The sequence below is a fragment of the Peromyscus maniculatus genome, chromosome 6 (genome assembly GCF_049852395.1).
Source record: "Peromyscus maniculatus bairdii isolate BWxNUB_F1_BW_parent chromosome 6, HU_Pman_BW_mat_3.1, whole genome shotgun sequence".
Taxonomy (NCBI): Eukaryota; Metazoa; Chordata; class Mammalia; order Rodentia; family Cricetidae; genus Peromyscus; species Peromyscus maniculatus.
The window spans coordinates 63,647,984-63,667,137 of record NC_134857.1 but is presented as its reverse complement, the minus strand read 5'-3'; the positions used below and the strand labels follow the sequence as shown (position 1 = coordinate 63,667,137).

Here is a 19,154-nt window from a genome sequence, read left to right as displayed (position 1 = left end):
GACGTGAGTCTGGACTTTATGAACACTGACTACTGAAATCATTGAGCAGGCTTGCAGCATGGTTACTCTTTTTAAAGGCTGGCATCCCTCGGACTCTAGGCCACAATCTTTAATGTTAATGTCAACTTTTAATTCTGCTAGACTGAGTCCCACAACAAGGGCCCTGATGACAAGGCTCTGCTTTTCACACACAAAAAGAACAAAGAATTGCAAAAAAGGAATGCCATTCAACCTACTCTTTGTGTGAATGGTAACACAAGACTTTGAGGAGGGCATTTCCACTCAGTGGACTTGGCCAACCATGTCTTTTGAAACTCTCTCCCTTGGTTCTTAAAAAGATACATCAAATTTCAGATCTAGTCCAGTCGCTTTTTTCAAAACAGGAAATCATTTCGAAGACTATTTGAATGTGCCTGAAGGTCAAAGGATTGGTCATCAAGAAGCAAGGGAAGAATTGTGTAACGAGAGATACACCTGAACACACCTGTAGGAGTTGGTGGACTCGTAGTCTAGGCTAGATTTTGTCGTTATCACCCCGCTCAGTGCGTCAATCTGGAAGGCTTCTGCTTGGTTGCCGGAGACAATGGAATACTCGAGCAGGCTGTTCAAGCCACCATCCAAGTCAGTAGCAAACACCTGTGAGAAATCAATCTTTCCGTTGGAAAAGATTCAACCCGTAATGTGCTCCAAACCTGCCTTTCAGAGAATTGCACTAGGAAAGAGTACAGATTATCAAATGCATTTAAAAATCATTGCTTAGAGCAGTGGTTCTTAACCTTCCTAATGCTGTAACACTTGAATACAGTTCCCCATGATGTAGTGATTCCCCAACCACAAAATTGTTTTCATTGCCATAAATTTCATAACTGCAGTTTTGATACTGCTATGAATTGTAATGTAAATATCTGTGTTTTCTGACCGTCTGAGGCAACCCCTATGAAAGGGTCATTCAACTTCAAAGGGGTCAGGTCCCACATGTTGAGAAACACTGGCTTAGAGTCATAACAACATACAATTGACACTTACATTCGACTTTAATGAACTCAATAATGGGACAGAAAATATTCTCACATTCATCTAAAAGATCTCCAAGTGTCACTCACATGTGTCAAGCTACAACTGTGTACAACTGGCAAGTTTACTGGAAACTTCTAATATGCTTGAATAGAAGCTTTCTAGTTCTGCCATGGATTCATGCTGGCTCCAGGAAGGGGAAATGAATGTACAGGAAACTCAGTACACTGAATGGCAATTCTTCTCTTGATCTTTCTTCTTCACTTTTGATTTTTGCATGTGTAGTTAGGTTCGCGTGTGTGTGTGTGTGTGTGTGTGTGTGTGTGTGTGTGTGTGTGTGTAGGCCAGAAGTTGACATTAAATATCTTCATTTATTTCCTTAGGCAGACTCTCTCCCTAACCTGGAGACCACTGAGTCAGGCAGGCTAGCTAGCCAGCTAGCCGGGTTGCCTCCCCTCCTTCTAAGGATGGAACAGGCTGTCACACCTGTCTGCTTTTGCATGCTGTCTGGGGAATTGAACTCCAGCTCTCAATCTTACACAGGAAGTGATTTATCCAACGAGCCATCTCCCAGCCCTCATTTCCCTTTCTTATTGATTTAAGTATTGTCTATAAAAAAGGCCAAGAGGAGACTTTTTATATTATAGTGAAGTTTTAATTTGAGCAGACCTTTGAAAAGTGAATCAAGTCCTAGATTTACTGCCAATAAATTATCCTCCTGATGGCTTATTGGATGAGTTTTCAAAGTAGTGTTAAGGATAGAACAAAGAGTCTGTATGATTTCTCATGGAGATATAGAGCAGGGTCTTCTATGCTGCATTCTAATCACCAGACCAGTTGTATCACTGAAGTCAAGATTTTCACAAGTTGTTGAATTATTAAATTGTTTTAATTCATGCTTTCTATATCTACCATGACTCTCTCTCTCAGCTTACAGCCCTCGTCATCTCTCAGGCTCCTATATTGACTTTCTGGTTTTGTTCCCAATTACTTCTCACTTCACTCTTCAAACTTCTGCCCAAGTTCTTCAAGGATGCTGAGGACCATGAGGAATACAATGGACCTCATCAAGGGGGCATTCCAATCAGCTCTGTGGTACAGAAAGTCCACACCAGGAAGAAGAACTAGTTTCCAAGCAGGGATGAATAAAGTCCATTGTGCCCCCTGAGGTTGCATATTTAAACATATTTCAGAGAACAGACCTCTCCAGGTGGGTGTTAGCACTTTAGTATGCTGGCAACCCAGCCTCATCAGGGTAAGGTCACCAGAGCGTGTGTCAGGCCAGTGGTGCCCTGGCCAACACGGAAAGAACAGTGACTCTGGGAGCCACAGCCTGTGCTGTCACTATCAAGGGAACGAGCTCTGCTTTGCCTCTGTCTTCACCTGGGATGCAAGACATTTTTGTGACCTACAAAGTCCTTGTTAGTGCTCAGGGAGTCCCTAGAGACAGCAGGTGGCTGGGAGCTGAGCACAAGAGCAATGAAGAAGAGTGAACAAAGAAATTGCAGATTTCCTGCAGTCTAAGGATTCATCCAGCCCATAAAACATTGAACATATCCTGGAGATTATTAAAACTGGATTGCATCTTGGTAGTAGGTCATAGGTACTCTGACATACATTGATTGATAACACACACACACTTTCTGTTACCTGTATGACACGAGCATTGTAGAGTTGGCCTTCAGACACTGATGCTTGGTACACACTTTGTGCAAAGCGTGGAGAATTATCATTCATATCCTGGATGGAAACTGCTACTTTGGTGAAGGCTCTATGCCCACTGCTCTCAGCAAAAATGATGAGCTGTACTTGGCTCCTGACTTCAAAATCAAGGAACTTAGGGTCTTCTACGATGAGTTGTCCTAGTTTTATTCCCAAGGTGGAAACATTAAAAAGAAATGATGATGTTATTTTAAGATATCTCCAAACACCATTGACTTGTGTGTTCTGACCAGGGCCATTATGGAAAGAGATCTTAAGGATATTTTCAGATTTCCAATATTCATAGGCAATCGCCTATAACTTGGGAGCTTTCTCTTAAATCCTCCTTTTTTCTTCATATGTAACCTACCCCAGTGTCTGCAAAGTCTACATTTTAAACATTTCTTTGAAAAAAAAATCCATCTATTCACTCATTCACTGGGGGAAGGCATGCCACACTGTGCATTCAAAGGCCAGAGGACCACTTTTGGAAGTTGGCTCTTGCCTTCAGCCTTGCTGAGCCATGCATGGCTTCCCTTGTTCCTGCCCTTGTCTGATGCACTCCAGGCTAGCTGGCCCACAAACCTCCAGCAACATTTCTGTTTTCACCTCCCTTCTCACAGCAGGGGTGTTAGGATTACAGATGTGGGATTACACTGACTTTGGCTATTTATGAAGGTTTTGTGAATTAAACTTGTGGTTATACAGGCTTGTACAGCTCATGCTTTTACCCCCCTGAGCTGTCTCCCTGGCCCACAAACATTTCTTATACCCACTTCTGTCTCCCTTGATGTTGTTTTCTAGGAGACCGTTAGCATTTTCCTCCATGGTCCCTGCATTAGCCACTTCACTGATCCCCCCAAGGATCCAGTCTCCATTCTGAACTGCTATGGAAGCTGTTGTTCCCCTGCATAGAACCTGTCAGTGGATGTCCACAGTGTGACAAAGGTGAACAGGCTTTAACTTACAGTCTTGCTTGTCCTTTTCCACTTCCCTGTCTCTGGTAAGTATACATCCATCTTAAGCCTTCTGTGTTTGGACAGCAGCATCTGCTCTGTTTACCTGCTTCTGGTTACTTTCCCTTGGTTGTAGACCATACTAGTGAGTACTGCTCCCTGTCTCTTGAATATCACATGCCTAGTACCTAGCTCATGGTATTTAGTATTTAGTAGTTCAGTATTTAATACTCTTATAACCTCATAGAAAATACAGAACCAAGTTACAGAAGTGGACCTTAGGGGATGATGCCACAGCTCAAATTTCTTGCCCAAATTAAAAAATTCCTTTGTGTGATTTCTCCTGTGTTCTTCTGTTGTGGGAAGGTATGGTAATAGTACGGGTCAAAAATGAGCCACCAAGAAGGCTAGAAATGGAAATTTCCAGGCACATGAAGTCACATGCATTGCAATTCTGAAGGAATCTTGATTTATTAAGAACTTTACTACCACATTTAACAACTTTTTAAAAAGTTTACTATGTATATATGTGTCTGCGTGTGTGTATATGAGTATAACATTCAAAGAGGACAGAAGAGATTGTAGGATCTCCTGGAGCTGGAGTTACAGGCAGTTAGAAGATGCCCAGAATGGGTGCTGGCACCCTGAGTTCAAGGTCTCTGAGAGAGCATCACCTGCTCATCACCTGCGCCATCTCTCCATCCCTTCTACTACCTAACTCAAAATGGCAGAAATTCAATGTCATTTTTCACACCAGATTTGATTTATTACTTTCACAATCCACATCTGCTTGGGACCAATCCCTCCTGATAGTTTTTTAGGGTGACTGTTCCTCGGGGTAGCTTCAGAGTCATTTTGTGATCGGCATTGAAAGTGGCAAGTCTTCAGAAAGCTCTGCAGTGTGAGGATAGAAGCCTGAGATGGAGGTGGAGCCCCTACTTCCCCCCATCACATCACATCACCATGCACTGTCTGTATAGGAAGGAGAAAGTGGAAACACAACACCAAGTTGCTAGTGTTGTCTGGGAGAATGTGTGCTGGCTGTGGTGCAGAACCAAGTGGCATGTAAACAACAGATCTGTTGAGCCTTTGATAGCTGCACTTGGAATGGATCTACGGTGCTTATGCCTTTTGCTTGGTATTCATTTCAGTCATGATAACTGGCACACACTTGTGAAAGTCATGAGATGACTCCAGGTTAGCACACATACTAAGTCCACGTTTTGCCTTACATCATACATCTGAATTCTTCTCAGAAACAACAAAGATGTGGCCAGGAGGAAAGTGCAAGCCCTCCTAATGCCTGGGCAGAAATCTTCCTTGCTTTATTATGCCAAGAAGCCTCACAAGCGCCACCTTGAAATTTCCACGCATATATCATGTTGCCAGGGGCATAAAAGCTTGAGAATAAAAGCCATGGCAATATTTTCCAATATATGTGCATCTATCCAGCATTATCCAAGTTGCAAAATACACATCACAATGAGATTAAGATTCTTCAAATGGTACTGACTTGATAATATAATCAGGTTACTCTAGCCAGTCACCCACTATGGGCAGGCATCTGTGCAAATCCAAAGCAAATGGGACAAATATTTATGTTATCCCACAGCGCTTAAACTCCATTCTGCTACAACTGTGCCTGGGAAACACTGAAAGCTTGATCGCTTTGTTTCCAGTCAGTCTACCAAACAATGGCGTGAGTGGGACCATCTGTTATTTGCATGCCCAATCTTGGTCAAATTCTCAAATCCCTGCAGCCTCAGAATATAATGGGTGTTTTCAATCTAAAGCGACTTGAAATTTAAACATAAAAGTAAACCTTTCATTTGGAACTATAGATCAGAAGCTCATCCCGTTTTTTATCCTTAAGGAACGTGACTATATCTTTAGAGATACATTTTAGTGATTTGTCATTCATACTGTTTTCCATTTTATAATTCACACATCCAGAAAATCAATGTTAGCTACTTTTGGGCACAGTTTTAATGGTAATATGTCAAAAGACACATGAAAGATGCATTTTGTAACATAACGTTTTGAAAAATTGTTTCTTGAACAGAAGTATGGTATATTATATATTCAAATGACCTCCATGATAACACACCTGGTAAGGTATAAGTGTGCATAATTTGTGTTACACATGCATGCACGTGTCCTCCTGTATGCACTAGAATGTCCTGGCAAGATGTAATGGGTCCTCAGAGGACAAAACAGGGAGGCAGGCACTGAAAGCCGGGGTGAGTTCCAAGAAGTTCTGCCCTTCAGATGCATCTCTCATGATTGTGCAGAGTGTAGACAACAAAATGAGGGAAATGCACAGGAGGTTACAGGAACTACTAGGAAATCTAACACACAGCAGCAGGAAACCCAAATCTGTCTATACTCCAGAGGAATGGATAACATTAAAAAGCAAAACCAGATACATGGAGACATGGTTTTTCTGAGCCTTAGTGGTAATTGAAAGGGAGTGGAAAACAGGTTCTGAGAGCTCATCAGCTTACATTTGAGTTTATAGTGGCCATGGGACCACCCTGCCAGGAGAGAAGATATTCTCAGAGGCACGACTGATACCAGGCTCTGAGTTTCAGACCCCAAAGAATGACTACCTCCCCCAGGAATGCCATGCTATGTGGGGGAGGAGGCTGAAGCCCCATGCCAACCAGAGGAACTTGCCTCTCAGGAAAAGATGTCTCTCAGGTCTGACAACCATCCAGACTACCTTGCAGGCAGACCTGAGGCAGGACAATGGCAAGACAAGGCTGGCTGGTGCAATGTCCTGACAGGGCTTCCTTAATTACACCTGTCTCTAGTCTTCTATTTAAAATGAAACCTCAGGTCAGAACCCCAAAGGTGCAGTAGGAGACCCCTAAACTCCTTTATTTGTTCCTCTTCCCAGTTTAGCCACATTGACCGAATAATCTGTTGTTGCTTTTCACTCTGTCTATTCTCCTTAATTGGCATATTGGGGTGTGTGGCAGAGCAATGCTAGCTGGGGCCACCAGGACCTAGGATTCACCCTAAAACTTTTAGTATCAGCTTTATTTTCAGAGTAATGCATGTTAATAATTCCTAAGAATTAAATTTAGGGATGGAGAGATAGTTGAGCAGAAGTGTGAGGAAAGAGTTCAGAGTCTCAAAATTTACAACAAATAAAAGAACAAGAGAATTTCTGAAAATTGAGAAGTACAGATGTCTAAACCTAAGGAAAATAAAAACAAAAAAAAATAAACAAAGACATGAAAACACAAGAAGAGGTGTAGGAGAGAGTCTCGGGGCCCAGGATTTGTCTAATTGGAGTTTCACAAAAGATGACAAGGAATGGCTTTCAGAAAGTGGCTGATTTTACAGAGCAGCAATGGAAACTGGATAGCAGAGCATTTTACCCTGAGAGACACGAACTGAGTTTAGAATTAGAAAGCTAGCAAAAATACAAGTCAAAAACAAAGATTGAATATACATTTTTAGAGAACCCAAACCCAAATTGGAAATAGTTTAATGAATGATTCAATAAAAGAATAAAGATATTGGGGTGGGGTGGGGAGCTTGAAATGTAATTTTAAAACACCTGTAATTTCAGTGTCCTGAGAATTCAGCCGGAGGTTAATGAGTTCGAGGTCAGTCTGGGCTACATAACAAGATTGTCAGAAAAGAGAGGAAGAGGGAGAGAGAGGACAGAGACAGAGGGGAGGGGTGGAAGGAGACGGAAAGAGGGAGGGAAGAACAGGAGAAAAGAGCAGAAGGGGTAGAGGGAGGGGATTAAAAGAGAGCAAGGAGACAGGGAGAAACAAGAAGAGAGGTGGGTAAGGAAAGGGAGAAGAAAAACAGGACATCAGTAAAAAGACAGGTAATTCTATTTTAAAATACAAATTGTGCTGGATCTGGACACTTGAAACCATGACCAACAAAAGCATATACTTTGAAAAAGGAGTATTTGGACTAGAGACTTACAGGTCTCTTCTGTGATAGGAATGAGGTATTGGCTCGTGTTAGACTCCAATCATATATGTTAAAAAGCTAGGTTAACTAATAAAGGGAGAGAAGTAATTATATACTTCCCAACCAATACAGGGGGAAATGTCATTGACAGAATGATTGCCGATTGAAGACTCAGAAACCCATCAGAATCTGCAAGCTTGCTCAATACAAAGTCAAAAGACAAAGGTGATTTTCAAGTCTGTGTCAGTGCTCTCAAAAAGTAAGAAACAAAACAGCATGGTTGCATTTGTTTTAGCAAGAAAAAGTGTGAAGCTCTTGGGCTAACCGAAACAGAAAGACAACAGGGGACATGTCATTCATTGCTATCCTTCCTTATGGAGACTGTTTCAGGCACTATAATACTATAATCAAGCCATAGAAGAGAACACAGTGTGATTCTATGATGCTTCCATCATGCTAAAAGATAACATTGGGTAGGGATTCAAACACGGTGAGATAATAAACCCAAGGCTCTGACCTGGTGCCCGGTACCAGCTTCAGGTTGCTGATCACCTGAGGTGAAAGAGGAGGACCTAAGGTCCGCATATGCTAATGTCCTTGATTTAGCGACTCTACAATGTATACCAATTTCTAGATCACAATATAGGAAAGAGGAACCAAGGGAATATGGGACAGAAGAGACTTACCAGAAAGGGAAGGGACCCAGAGTGGTTTCCTGATCCAGTAAGGCCTTCTTGTTGATGGTGGTGTTTTGTTAGTTTTGTTTGTTTGTTGAGACAGGGTCTCTCTACATAGCCCTGGCTATCCTGGAACTCACTACATATGACCAGACTGCCCTCAAGCTCACAGAGAGCCACTTGCCTCTGCCTCCTGAGCACTGAGGTTGAAGGTGTGTGCACCACATCTGGCCCCCAGTAAGGTATTATTTCTAGAGATAGGTGACAAAAGAATGGGCTTTTAAACTTCCATTGCCTAGTAAGAAATTACATGCATTTTATCATCCCATCTTACACATACTTAAAAAAAATTGTAAGGTAAATTTCAACCTAGCTAATTGCTGAGTCACAAAGTACATTTCCATGGGTAAGCTCTTTGATGTAATGATAGGTAGAGTTTATTTTTGTTTAATAAAGGAATTCAGGGAATCGAGAAGGCTATGCCTGGATCTCGTAAGTGTGATATGGGAGAAGGGTCTGGAAAGCCTGCAGGAATTCACAAACCTTACTATTCTTTTTTTTTTTTCTAAATACATTTAATTTTAGTTCTTCCTCGAGACCCTCACACACTGGAACCACGAGGAACTTGAGGTGTGGTGATGTTTGACACACTGTCCTTTGTTCCACTGTGGATGAGGAGATGGAGGCATCTAGCACATCTGTCTCAGCAAGAACACCTACCTGTGGCTGGGTGGACCACAAGCAGCAAATTCTCTTAAACACTGAGCCAACTCCCCAGCTCCTCTTTTTTTTTTTTTGTTTTTGTTTTTGCTTTTGTTTATTTTGAGACAAGGTCTCACTATATAGTTCTGGTTGTCCTAGAACTCACTATGTAGAGAGACCAGGATGGCCTTGAAAGTCATAGCAATCTGTCTGCCTCTGACTCCCAAGTGCTGGGATTGAAGATGTGTCCCACCATGCCTAACTGCTGCTGCTTCTTTTTTTCTCCTTAAAAACAAATATATGTAGTACTTCACATCAAACCCAGGTCCTTGTACATCTTCTACCACTGAGCCACAGCCAGCCCTATGCCATTTCTCTCTTTTTCTTTGAATTAATTATTAATTTCTTTTTACATAGTTCCTTTTATTCTCAAAAAAAAAAGCCATACCTATCTCTAATAGCTACTTGATATTAACTGGCCTTTTGTTTTGTTCCTGTCAAGATGGCATGAATATGATCATAATTTGAATTTAGGAATACTTTGAGGATGATTAGTGCCATGGCACCACTCTGGCTGACATTTATTCAAACAAGCACATAACATAGATTAAATGAAGCAGCTGAGCTGTACAGAAATGCAGAAATTATTAGCGATATCCTTGTTGAGGTTTGACAATGGGGCCATTGATACCCATCTCTCTCTATGCTTGTGTGATTGTTGGTGCTCACTTACAGCGCAATAATAATTGCATGGAAGCCAAGTTTAACGCACATCCTATTTGAAGGTAGTTTCTTTAACAGCACAGAGAAATTTCCCATGAGTCCTTGAGTTTCCCAGTTGAGGTGAGTGGTGAATTAGAGGCCCTTCCAGTGAAAACTCCCCAAGGCCAGAGTATGTTTATTTTTAAATCAAATTCAGTACCAATGATCTCTCTAATTTTATCTTCAATTTCCCAAGCAGGTAAATAAGTTATAAATAAAAACCAATGCATCTCAAAAAAAAAAAAAAAAAAAAAAGACAGGGGACAGGGTCTAATTTGGAAATACACAGTTTTGGGTTTCCCATAATTTCTCATGGGCTGCCATAAGACAATTCGTATTTACCTTAAGGTTATTTAGCTCTAACAATTTCAAACTTTTAAGTTTTTAATTTATCCTTTCACAATTTCATATACATATGTATGTGTGTATGTATGTTTATATGTATACATAAAATCAGATCACATTCATCCTCTATTACCCTCTCCTACTCCCTTCATCCCTGCTGAACCCCTTATTCCTAACAAACCTCCCTCCTACTGTTATTAATTTTGTGACTCACTTAGTTTTTAATTACATGGGCATAGGTGGGGGCTATGGACTGGAGCAGAGACAACCGAGTGGTGGCTACACCACTAAGGAATGACTCTGCCTCCCTCCGCCCCTAGCTCCCTGTGTGGGGCTAAAGCATCATGAACCCCTCCTCTGTCCATGGTGGATTACTGACAGGCCTGATCTTGAACAGGTCTTGTGGGAGATGCCACAGCTGTTGAGAGCTCATAAATGTCTAGAAAGCAACATTTCACCACCCCCTTCCCATTCTTTGGCTCCTGTGTCCTTTCTGTACCCTCTTCTGCCCTGAATCTTTCACATTTTTCAGAATTACTTATCAGCAGTACTAGTAGAGTAAACAGAAAATAAAATCATCATATGGCAGAGAGGAATTACCTGAGTTGGAGCCCAGGGAAAACACCCCATCTTCATTTCCACTAAACACTGAATATTTAATGGGGTCTGTAATTGATGCAGGAGCAAAAGCCTTCACAGTCACAACAGAAGTACCTGTAAAGTCAAGGTTCAAAAAACAACCATTAGAAAATCTCATGAAAGCATGAGAGCCAACAGTGGGTATTATCTTCCTACTCTACTCTTGCTTCACTAGTCAGTTCCTGTGACAGTCACTGTCTTCATCAGCCATGTCCCATAGTGAGTACTGGGATGCAGGGACAAGATAGAGGAAACCTCCAGCCTTGTAGTAGGTTATGAACTGGTAGAAGATAGACAATGAACAGTTAGACGATACCTAATCAAAGTATGTTTCAGATTGTGTGGACTACTCTGGAAAAGAGAAACTATAACTGATAGGAAGCATGGGGTTTGCTTGTTTTGTTTTGTTTTTTGATGGGGAAAGCCGACCCTTCTTTTAAAAGTGTGGGTGTAGTGAAGAATAAGCAGCCACATAAGGAACTGGCAGGAAAGGATTCTGGGAGGACGGCAGTGAGGCTGGGAAAAGGCATGGTTTGTTGGATCAGTCAGTTGAAGAACAGACATCAACAGAAAACACCAGTGTACAGGAGGGGAGGATTTGATTGTACTTATGTTGAGTTAAGGCTATTAAGAAATAGAGGAAAATATTACGGTATGCTTATAAAAAGACACTTGACTACTGTGTGGGAAACAGAAAAAAGACTGAGCTGAGACCAACTAAGATAACACTGTTAGTGAACACTTACAAGTAAAGATGTATGGACTAAAAGGTAAACTATGTGACTCACTGGGCCACACTACAGCTTCCATAAAGAGATGTTTTGGTTTTGCTTTTTAACTTTTTTTTGTTTTGCTTTTAGATTTTGTTTTCAAGAGAAGATTGCAAGTGCACAGGGTGGAAGCAGGGGTATGGGGAGATGAATGGGATTGGGGTGCATGATGTGAAATCCACAAAGACTCAATAAAAGTTAAAAAAAAAAGATGGTACTATGAACATCTAGGCTAGAGGCAATAATCTTGGACCATTGAAAGAGAAATAAATAGTAGACAAATTAAAGATGTCTTTTGATATTTCCCCTTGAACACTGGGAACGATTCTTAAGCCAAGTTTCAATGAGTCACAGGTATAGCAACCTGGCTAGAGAAAAACCAAGGAGTTCACTAATGTTGCCATTAACTGTTAAAACAGGGCAGGAACAACTTGGAAATATCTTTAAGGAAGAAGCAGGATTTGAACAGGGTGGAGGAAGGAATAAAATCAAATATGGGAACCAACTAATTATGAGCAAGAATAGTCTGAAAGGGCTGATAGCAACCATAAGGTAGCTGGCGTGATTTGAACTGGGGGCCTGCCAGGCAGCTGTGGAGTTAAGTTCAGACAGAGAAGGAAAGATGGGAAAGAGGGTGGAAACAAGTAGGCTTTATGCTAGGTGTCAGCAAGCTTCTCTGTGAAAGGCTGTGGGTTAGTATTGCAAATGTTCAAGTCTACACAGTTTGTCATGAAAACAGCCATGGGCAGTGTACAAACAGGTGAACGTGGCTGTGTTTCAATACAACTTTAAGAAAAAGTGAAAAAGCTATACATGACAGGAAGGGGTGAGAGGAAAGGAAAGTTCCTGAGTCAGGGGTGATGTAGGGAGGGAAGATGCTTAGTGGCTTTGGGGTTCTCTGGGCTTAGTAGCAACTATGGCTGGGACAATCATTACAGCAGCCAGGAGGGCCCTGGAGGACCACAAGGATGTCATTCACAAGCTGTGATGTCTTCACTTCCAGCAGCCTGCACTTTATCGCTCTGTTCTCTTCTGCTTCCTAGACTGCTGGTCCACTCACCTCCTACAATGGCCCAACTTTTTAAAAAAGTGTTTTCTGTTTAGTCAATTTCACTAACATAAAATTTACATGCACATACTTTAACTGTATTGGCCTCTGAGTTGAGATAGTACACATCTGTGTAAGCAATGTCACATTCAACACCTACTGTGTTTCTAGCACTACGAAAGTTGCCCTTGTACGTCTACTCTTTGGCACTCAATCCCTTTTGCAGGATGCTTTTGGCAGGGAATGACTAGTTTGCATTTCTGTAACCTAGATCACTTCTGCCTCTAAAGCTTCATATACTTGCCAACCATGTAACACCTGGCTGCTTTTTCTCAGCATAATTTTTGAGAGTTATTTAAATATACTGTTTTCGTATCAAATATTCATTGCATTTTTATGGCAACATAGTTTTCCATTATATATATATATATATATATATATACATACATATATACATATACACACACACGTATATATATCATACACACACACACACACACACACACACACACACACACACACTACAATTTGCTTTTCATTCATCTACTAATGGATTATGCGCAGATTGTTTCCAGTTTGGGATGACTGTGACTAAATCTGTGAATTCCCATGTGTCAGTGTTTGTATAGAGTTCTAATTTCATTCTTCAGGTGAAGATACTTAATGTAAAGGGTCTTTGTCTTTTTAAGAAACTTCCAACTGTTTTCCCATTTTCCATTGCTGCTGGTAATAGTTGAGGGTTCCAGTTGCTCTTCAATGAGTGGTTTAAAAGTCTCTTCCTATAGATTGAACTGAGTTCCATGGCAAGAGAAAATCTCTTCCATACATTTGTATTATATACTTTCTAGAACTCTTTATTAGTTTTGTCTTTAAAGGTATATGAACTAACAATAATATATATTAATTATTATATACAATATATATTACAAGTTATATATAAACTAATAAAAGTTAATTACCCTGATTTGACCTGTATCTATTGTGTACATGTATTGGCTATCACACCACATCTCTGCATCTCAGATATAGGTACAATCAGTATATGTTAATCAAACATTTTTAAAGTTTAAGGAGATGAAAGTGTTAACTATCCTAATTGTCACAAACTATGTGCATGTTACAAATCATTATGCTGTGCCTCACATATGTATATAATTAAAAATAATAAATTTGTGGAGAGATGTGTGTGCAGTGGGGGTCAGTGACCAGTATTGGATGTCCTACTCTACCACCCTATGCCTTATTTTTTGAGATAGAGCCTCTCAATGAACCCAACACTCATGGATGAGTCAGCCTGGCTAGCCAGCGAGCCCCTAAGGTCCTCCCAACAGCACCCCAGTGCTGATTACAGGGTGTCGGACTGGTGCTCAGCTTTCCACTTGGATGCTAGGTTCTCATGCTTACACAGTGAGCACTTCACCCGCCGAGAGATATGTCTCTAACTCCTGAATATGTTTTCAAATTCTTAGATTTAAAAATTGACAGTATTGGATATCTCTTGTCAGGCGTACTTTTCAAAAACAAAGCATGTTCTTCTATGTATCAGAGCTTGATTTTTTTTGTAAGTGCTTAAAGTGTATGAAAAGAGGAAAGACAAAAAGGAACAGCAAGAGAAGAGGCACCACAGTTTCCTAACTTGGAGAAATGCTGGTCTCTACCTACAGGGCACATCAGTCTACCAGCACAGACATAAGAGAGACAGCTTGAAACCCACTTTGATGACAATATCAGTGAAAAAGATAAATACATTAGGGTAAGTTGATTTTTTCCCTAGACTCTTAAATTGTTTTCATGGAGGGCTGGAGAGATGGTTGTGCAGGGAAAGACACTCATTGCCAAGCCTGAAGACTGAACTGACTCCCAGAATGCACCTTTGCACATTAGGAAGGAATGAACCCACTCCAGAAAGTTGTCCTCTGACCTCCACATATGTGCTGCAGCATGTGTGCCCATAAACACCACACATACACACACACACACACACACACACACACACACACACACACACACACACACACACTTACATGTGTGTTCTTTCCCCTAGCCCTTAAAAAATTAAGTAAATGCAATTCTTTTCTAAAAAGAATTTCCACCTAGAATCCCGTAATGCTTAACACTCAAGTTGTATCTATTTCTATAAATACCAAAGACCATGAGATGATTTGTGAGATCAAAACTTCAGTGAGAACTCTCCTTGATAAGAGGCACAGCTCCACAAATCCAGTAAAACCCAGATAGAATATATGCCTCTCCTTTTGTGTATATGCTATGTGGAGGGATGTTCTGGGAAACTGAACAGGATTTCACACATTTAAGGCAAAGCATTCTGTGAACACTGAGCTGCATCCCCAGCTCCCTGACCTCATTGATTTTGAGGCGGGGTGTCACTAAGTTACCCAGGTTGACTGTGAATGCTCTGTAGCTCTGTAGACCTTGTGACCCCTTTGCCTCAGACTCCCTGGTGGCTGGGATTCACAGGCTGATGCCACCAGGACAGACTGAATCACTCTCATTAGAGTTGTTACACTTAACAGAAACCCTGACAAAGTTTAAAACTCATTCATCTAGATTTCCAAGTGACTGTCCTTTCCAAACCCCTTACAAAGTCATCTAGCAACAAAGGAACAAATGGGATAATGGTGGTAACATCAGGGTACTGCTAGGGTTGAGAATGCTCCAATTGCGTCATAAACTGGTGCTTACTGTACACACATCAAGAGGTGCATGGCTCCTGCACATGCCTTCCTTTTCTACACGCTGTTGTGCATACACACACACACACACACACACACACACACACACACACACACACACACACACATTGAAGTATGCTTCATCCATGGTGCCAATCACAGTTCTTTCCTCCTTACACAACTTATTTTTAAGTACAGGAAATTTTATTGCAACTGTGGCCACATATTCCTAAGGATGTCAGTCAGAGACAAATAGCTATGCAGACAAGACGCACAGACCTTGCCGATGGCCTTTATTTCTGCTTGGGTAAGGTTGGGTTTTATTTTCCAGCCCAATTATAAAAGAAAATGGGGACATTTCTTGTGCGTAAAAGAACAGTGATGAGTACAGAACTGGAAACTATCACTATGGCCCTTCTTATGTGGAGACAAAACATTCTATTTTGTTGCAAATTAAATGTTTATAATGTCAAATGGAATTGTAACCTAGAGAAATTTCATTCAATAAGAACTCTCCAAACTAGCTGCTACAGTCAGCAGAGAGCCAAAAATGTTTATGTATCTTTTTCCTCTGACAAAGTTTAAATCTGAAACATCCCTATTAAAGAGGAAATAAGTAAAGGGCCTTGATCTTCCTAGATCCTGCACACTCCCGCATTTTTAACATGCCTTTCTCTCTGGGCACACAGGTAAAACTTAAATCACTGTGCATAGCACATCAAGGTAGAAATAGCAAGCTATGAAAATTATCAATGAACCTTCGACTCCAATGAGGAAATACAGAGAATAAAATGTAAACAATAACTTAAACTTTTTCATTCTTAGGCAATTATGAGGTATAATTGAACAAAAAGTGCAATACTTTTAATAGTCTTACTTTTCTCTTCTTTACAAAACTCCCATTAAAAAAGCCTAATACTACCCATAACAGCTTTGAGCTCTCAGTTTAGAAGCACAAATATGTAATTCTTAATGAGTGCAAAGATCAATAATTATGGCAATAACTAAGCAACTATGAAAATGACATATAATCCTGTGCATGAACATTTTCATTATTCCTAAGCATATATATTATTCTTAAATATGTTATTGATGGCCGGGGTGGTGGTGGTGCATGCCTTTAATCCCAGCACTTGGGAAGCAGATATAGGTCAATCTCTGTGAATTCGACGCCAGACTGTTCTAAAGAGTTAATTACAAGACAGCTCGGGCTGTTACATAAGAAACCCTGTTTCAAAAAACAAAACAAAAAAAAAATGATTTGAAACAGGCATTTCACATGATTCGTTTATAAAGAAGAACTTTGTCAGTCAGTCCCAGTATCTTTTATGGGAATTTCAATTTCTTACTTTCAACATCTTGAGTGTGTTCTTTGTCTTCCTTCTGACCTCTGCTGCCTCTGTGGAGAAGCCTCATTGGTCTGAGAAGCCCCTTGAGGACACATCACTTGTTTCCTAGGACTCCTTAGAGTTTCTTGCTTTAGTATTTGAGAGTTTGATTTTAATGACTTTTCCATGAAGCCCTTTGGGTTCACCCTGGATCTGTCTTGTGAGCTTCTCACAGTAGTTTTTCTATTTCCTTCTTTAGAGTTGGAAAGTTCTTGACCATTATTTTTTTGAAGGAGTCCTCTGCATTTTGTCTTCTTTCTCTCTTCTTGCAAGGCTTTCATAATAAATACAATGTTTCCCTTGATGGTATCCCATAAGTTCTTTTTTAGTTTTTTTGTAATCTCTTTATCGTTTTGTTCCTATTGATTGCCTAATAGCTCATCTCCAAGTCCACCAATTTTCAGCTTTATTAAATCTGTTATTGAATTTCCCTTGTGAATTTTCAGTTCAGTTGTAGTATTCTTAAACTCTAAAGTTTCTGTTTGATTATTTTTATTAATAACTCTTTATAGATAATCTAATTTTCTTTATGCAGACCTTACTGATTTTATTGGGTTGTCTATGTGTTTTCTTTGGATGTATTGATCGAATTGCATTAGAATAATTACATAAATTCTTTATTTTATTCTTTTGTTTGTGTGTGCCTTATTTTGTGTGGGGGGATATGTGTATCTGAAAACAGCCACTACTTGTACTCTCTCCAAATTGGCCTTGTGCTGTGGATGATTGATTGATAAATAAAGTGCTGATTCCAGTAGCCAGGCAGGAAGTATAAGCGGGACAGGCAGGGAAGAGAATTCTGGGAACAGGAAGGCTGAGTCAGGAGTCGCCAGACAAACACAGAGGAAGCAAGATGTAAAGTACCAGTAAGCCACAAGCCACGTGACAACTTATAGATTAATAAATATGGGTTAATTTAAGATATGAGAACTATATAGTAAGAAGCCTGAGCCATTAGGCCAAACAGTTTAAATAATATAAGCGCCTGTGTGTTTATTTGGGTCTGAGTGGCAGTGGGTCTAAGTAGGACTAGAGAAAACTCCAACCACACATAGTAACTATTTTCTACCAGGAATTGTCTTAAGTATAAATGGATATAGTTCCAAAATCATAATACACAGACTAGCTGAATGTTTTTATTTTTAAAAAAAGACCGAAAGGTGTATCAAAGGCTCTCTTGAAATAGAAGGACATGCACATAGACTGAAAGGAGATGATGGCATTTGAGAAACAGGCAAAGGGCAGGTTGGTGAGCAGTCGCCTGCTGTTTGGGAGCAGAAGTTAGACAAAATCGTGGTGCTGCTTTACATTTTCTTCTCACCTCTCTCCTCTGACCCCTGGATATGCCCCTGGAATCACATGGGAGCCTCCATCAATTAATAATGTTGGATTGGTCTACCTTCAAGGATGCCCACTGAACTGGGTAGAGGGGAGATGTATTAGTAATTGTTTTTTGGACTCCAAAGATGTCTCTAAGTGCAGCCAGGTTGAGAAATCTGGATCTTAAAAATCACCAAGTCCCACTGAGGCTGACTATGAAATATTGGTGGAGTCCAAGACTCCTAGCTTTTCTCACTCTATGGCTTTACTCAGGCTCTGGTTGTTTACTGATGGTGTGGAGCACTGTAGTGTTCTTCTAAGAATCTCTTCCTAAGACCACCCAAGAGCAGCCTCCAAAGGAAGCTATCTACAAAATTCACTGGGATAATTTAGTGGCTGCCAGTGAATTTCTCCTCCAGATAGGTAATTCCTAAGGAGGCATAAGGGCCTCCAACACGTAAGATGCCTCATATGACCATAAATTCATACTCTCTTGAGTCCCCAAACCTTTGCATATATCATTTACCCTGCCTGGCACCAGCTCTCTTCCCACACTATTCCGCAGTTTTATTTTTGTTTGAGGATATGTCCTTTTGCTTTCTCAGAAGTAATGGTTAAATGGTTCAACAATTTAAAAAGTGTTTTTTTAAGATTTACCAAGTAGAAACATCCCTATGGTTTTGTTATCTACAGTTGGAAGCATCCCCAGTTAATTCTTGCTATACTTTCATGTCATGTCTTAAACTTAAAACTAATGGCAATAGAGATACTTTGGACACTTCAAAATACATCAAACCATCTTTTAGAGGAACAAAGGAAATGGATATTCAAAAACCTTTAGAAAATTGAGTATAGGGTACTCAAAATAGAACACATGATGTAGAGGGTAATAGAACAGTGAAGGACATTGTCAAGAACAGGAAAGAGTGTCCTTCAGTGTTAAAGTGTATGGGGCAGAGTGACAATCTCATAATTTAACAGCTACACAGCTGTCAGTTATTTACTATAAAATGGTTGTTTTATGTTGTAGTGACTGCTCTAGTGTTTCTTATGGGCACCACTGCTGTCACAGTCTGGTTTTGAATGTCCCAGAAACCTCATATTGTTAAAAGTTCAGTCTCTAATGCAGCAGGTTTGGGGAGTGAGGAGTTTGGAAGCCTTAGACCATGAGTTAGTTTTGACTACTTCTGGGGGTGGCTT

The 19,154-nt window shown here is 40.4% G+C and overlaps 1 protein-coding gene across 2 annotated transcripts in view; it reads right to left on the bottom strand.

The window, feature by feature from the left end:
- Dchs2 (dachsous cadherin-related 2) overlaps positions 1 to 19,154 on the bottom strand; it is a 213,542-nt gene that overhangs the window by 16,636 nt on the left and 177,752 nt on the right. For both annotated transcript variants that reach the window (XM_016003822.3, XM_042279201.2), the window contains exons 14-16: positions 10,697 to 10,810; positions 2,665 to 2,876; positions 485 to 636 (exon numbers count right to left, since the gene is read on the bottom strand). In XM_016003822.3, coding sequence (XP_015859308.1) covers positions 485 to 636; positions 2,665 to 2,876; positions 10,697 to 10,810 — 478 coding nt within the window. The remainder of the gene's footprint in view (positions 1 to 484; positions 637 to 2,664; positions 2,877 to 10,696; positions 10,811 to 19,154) is intronic.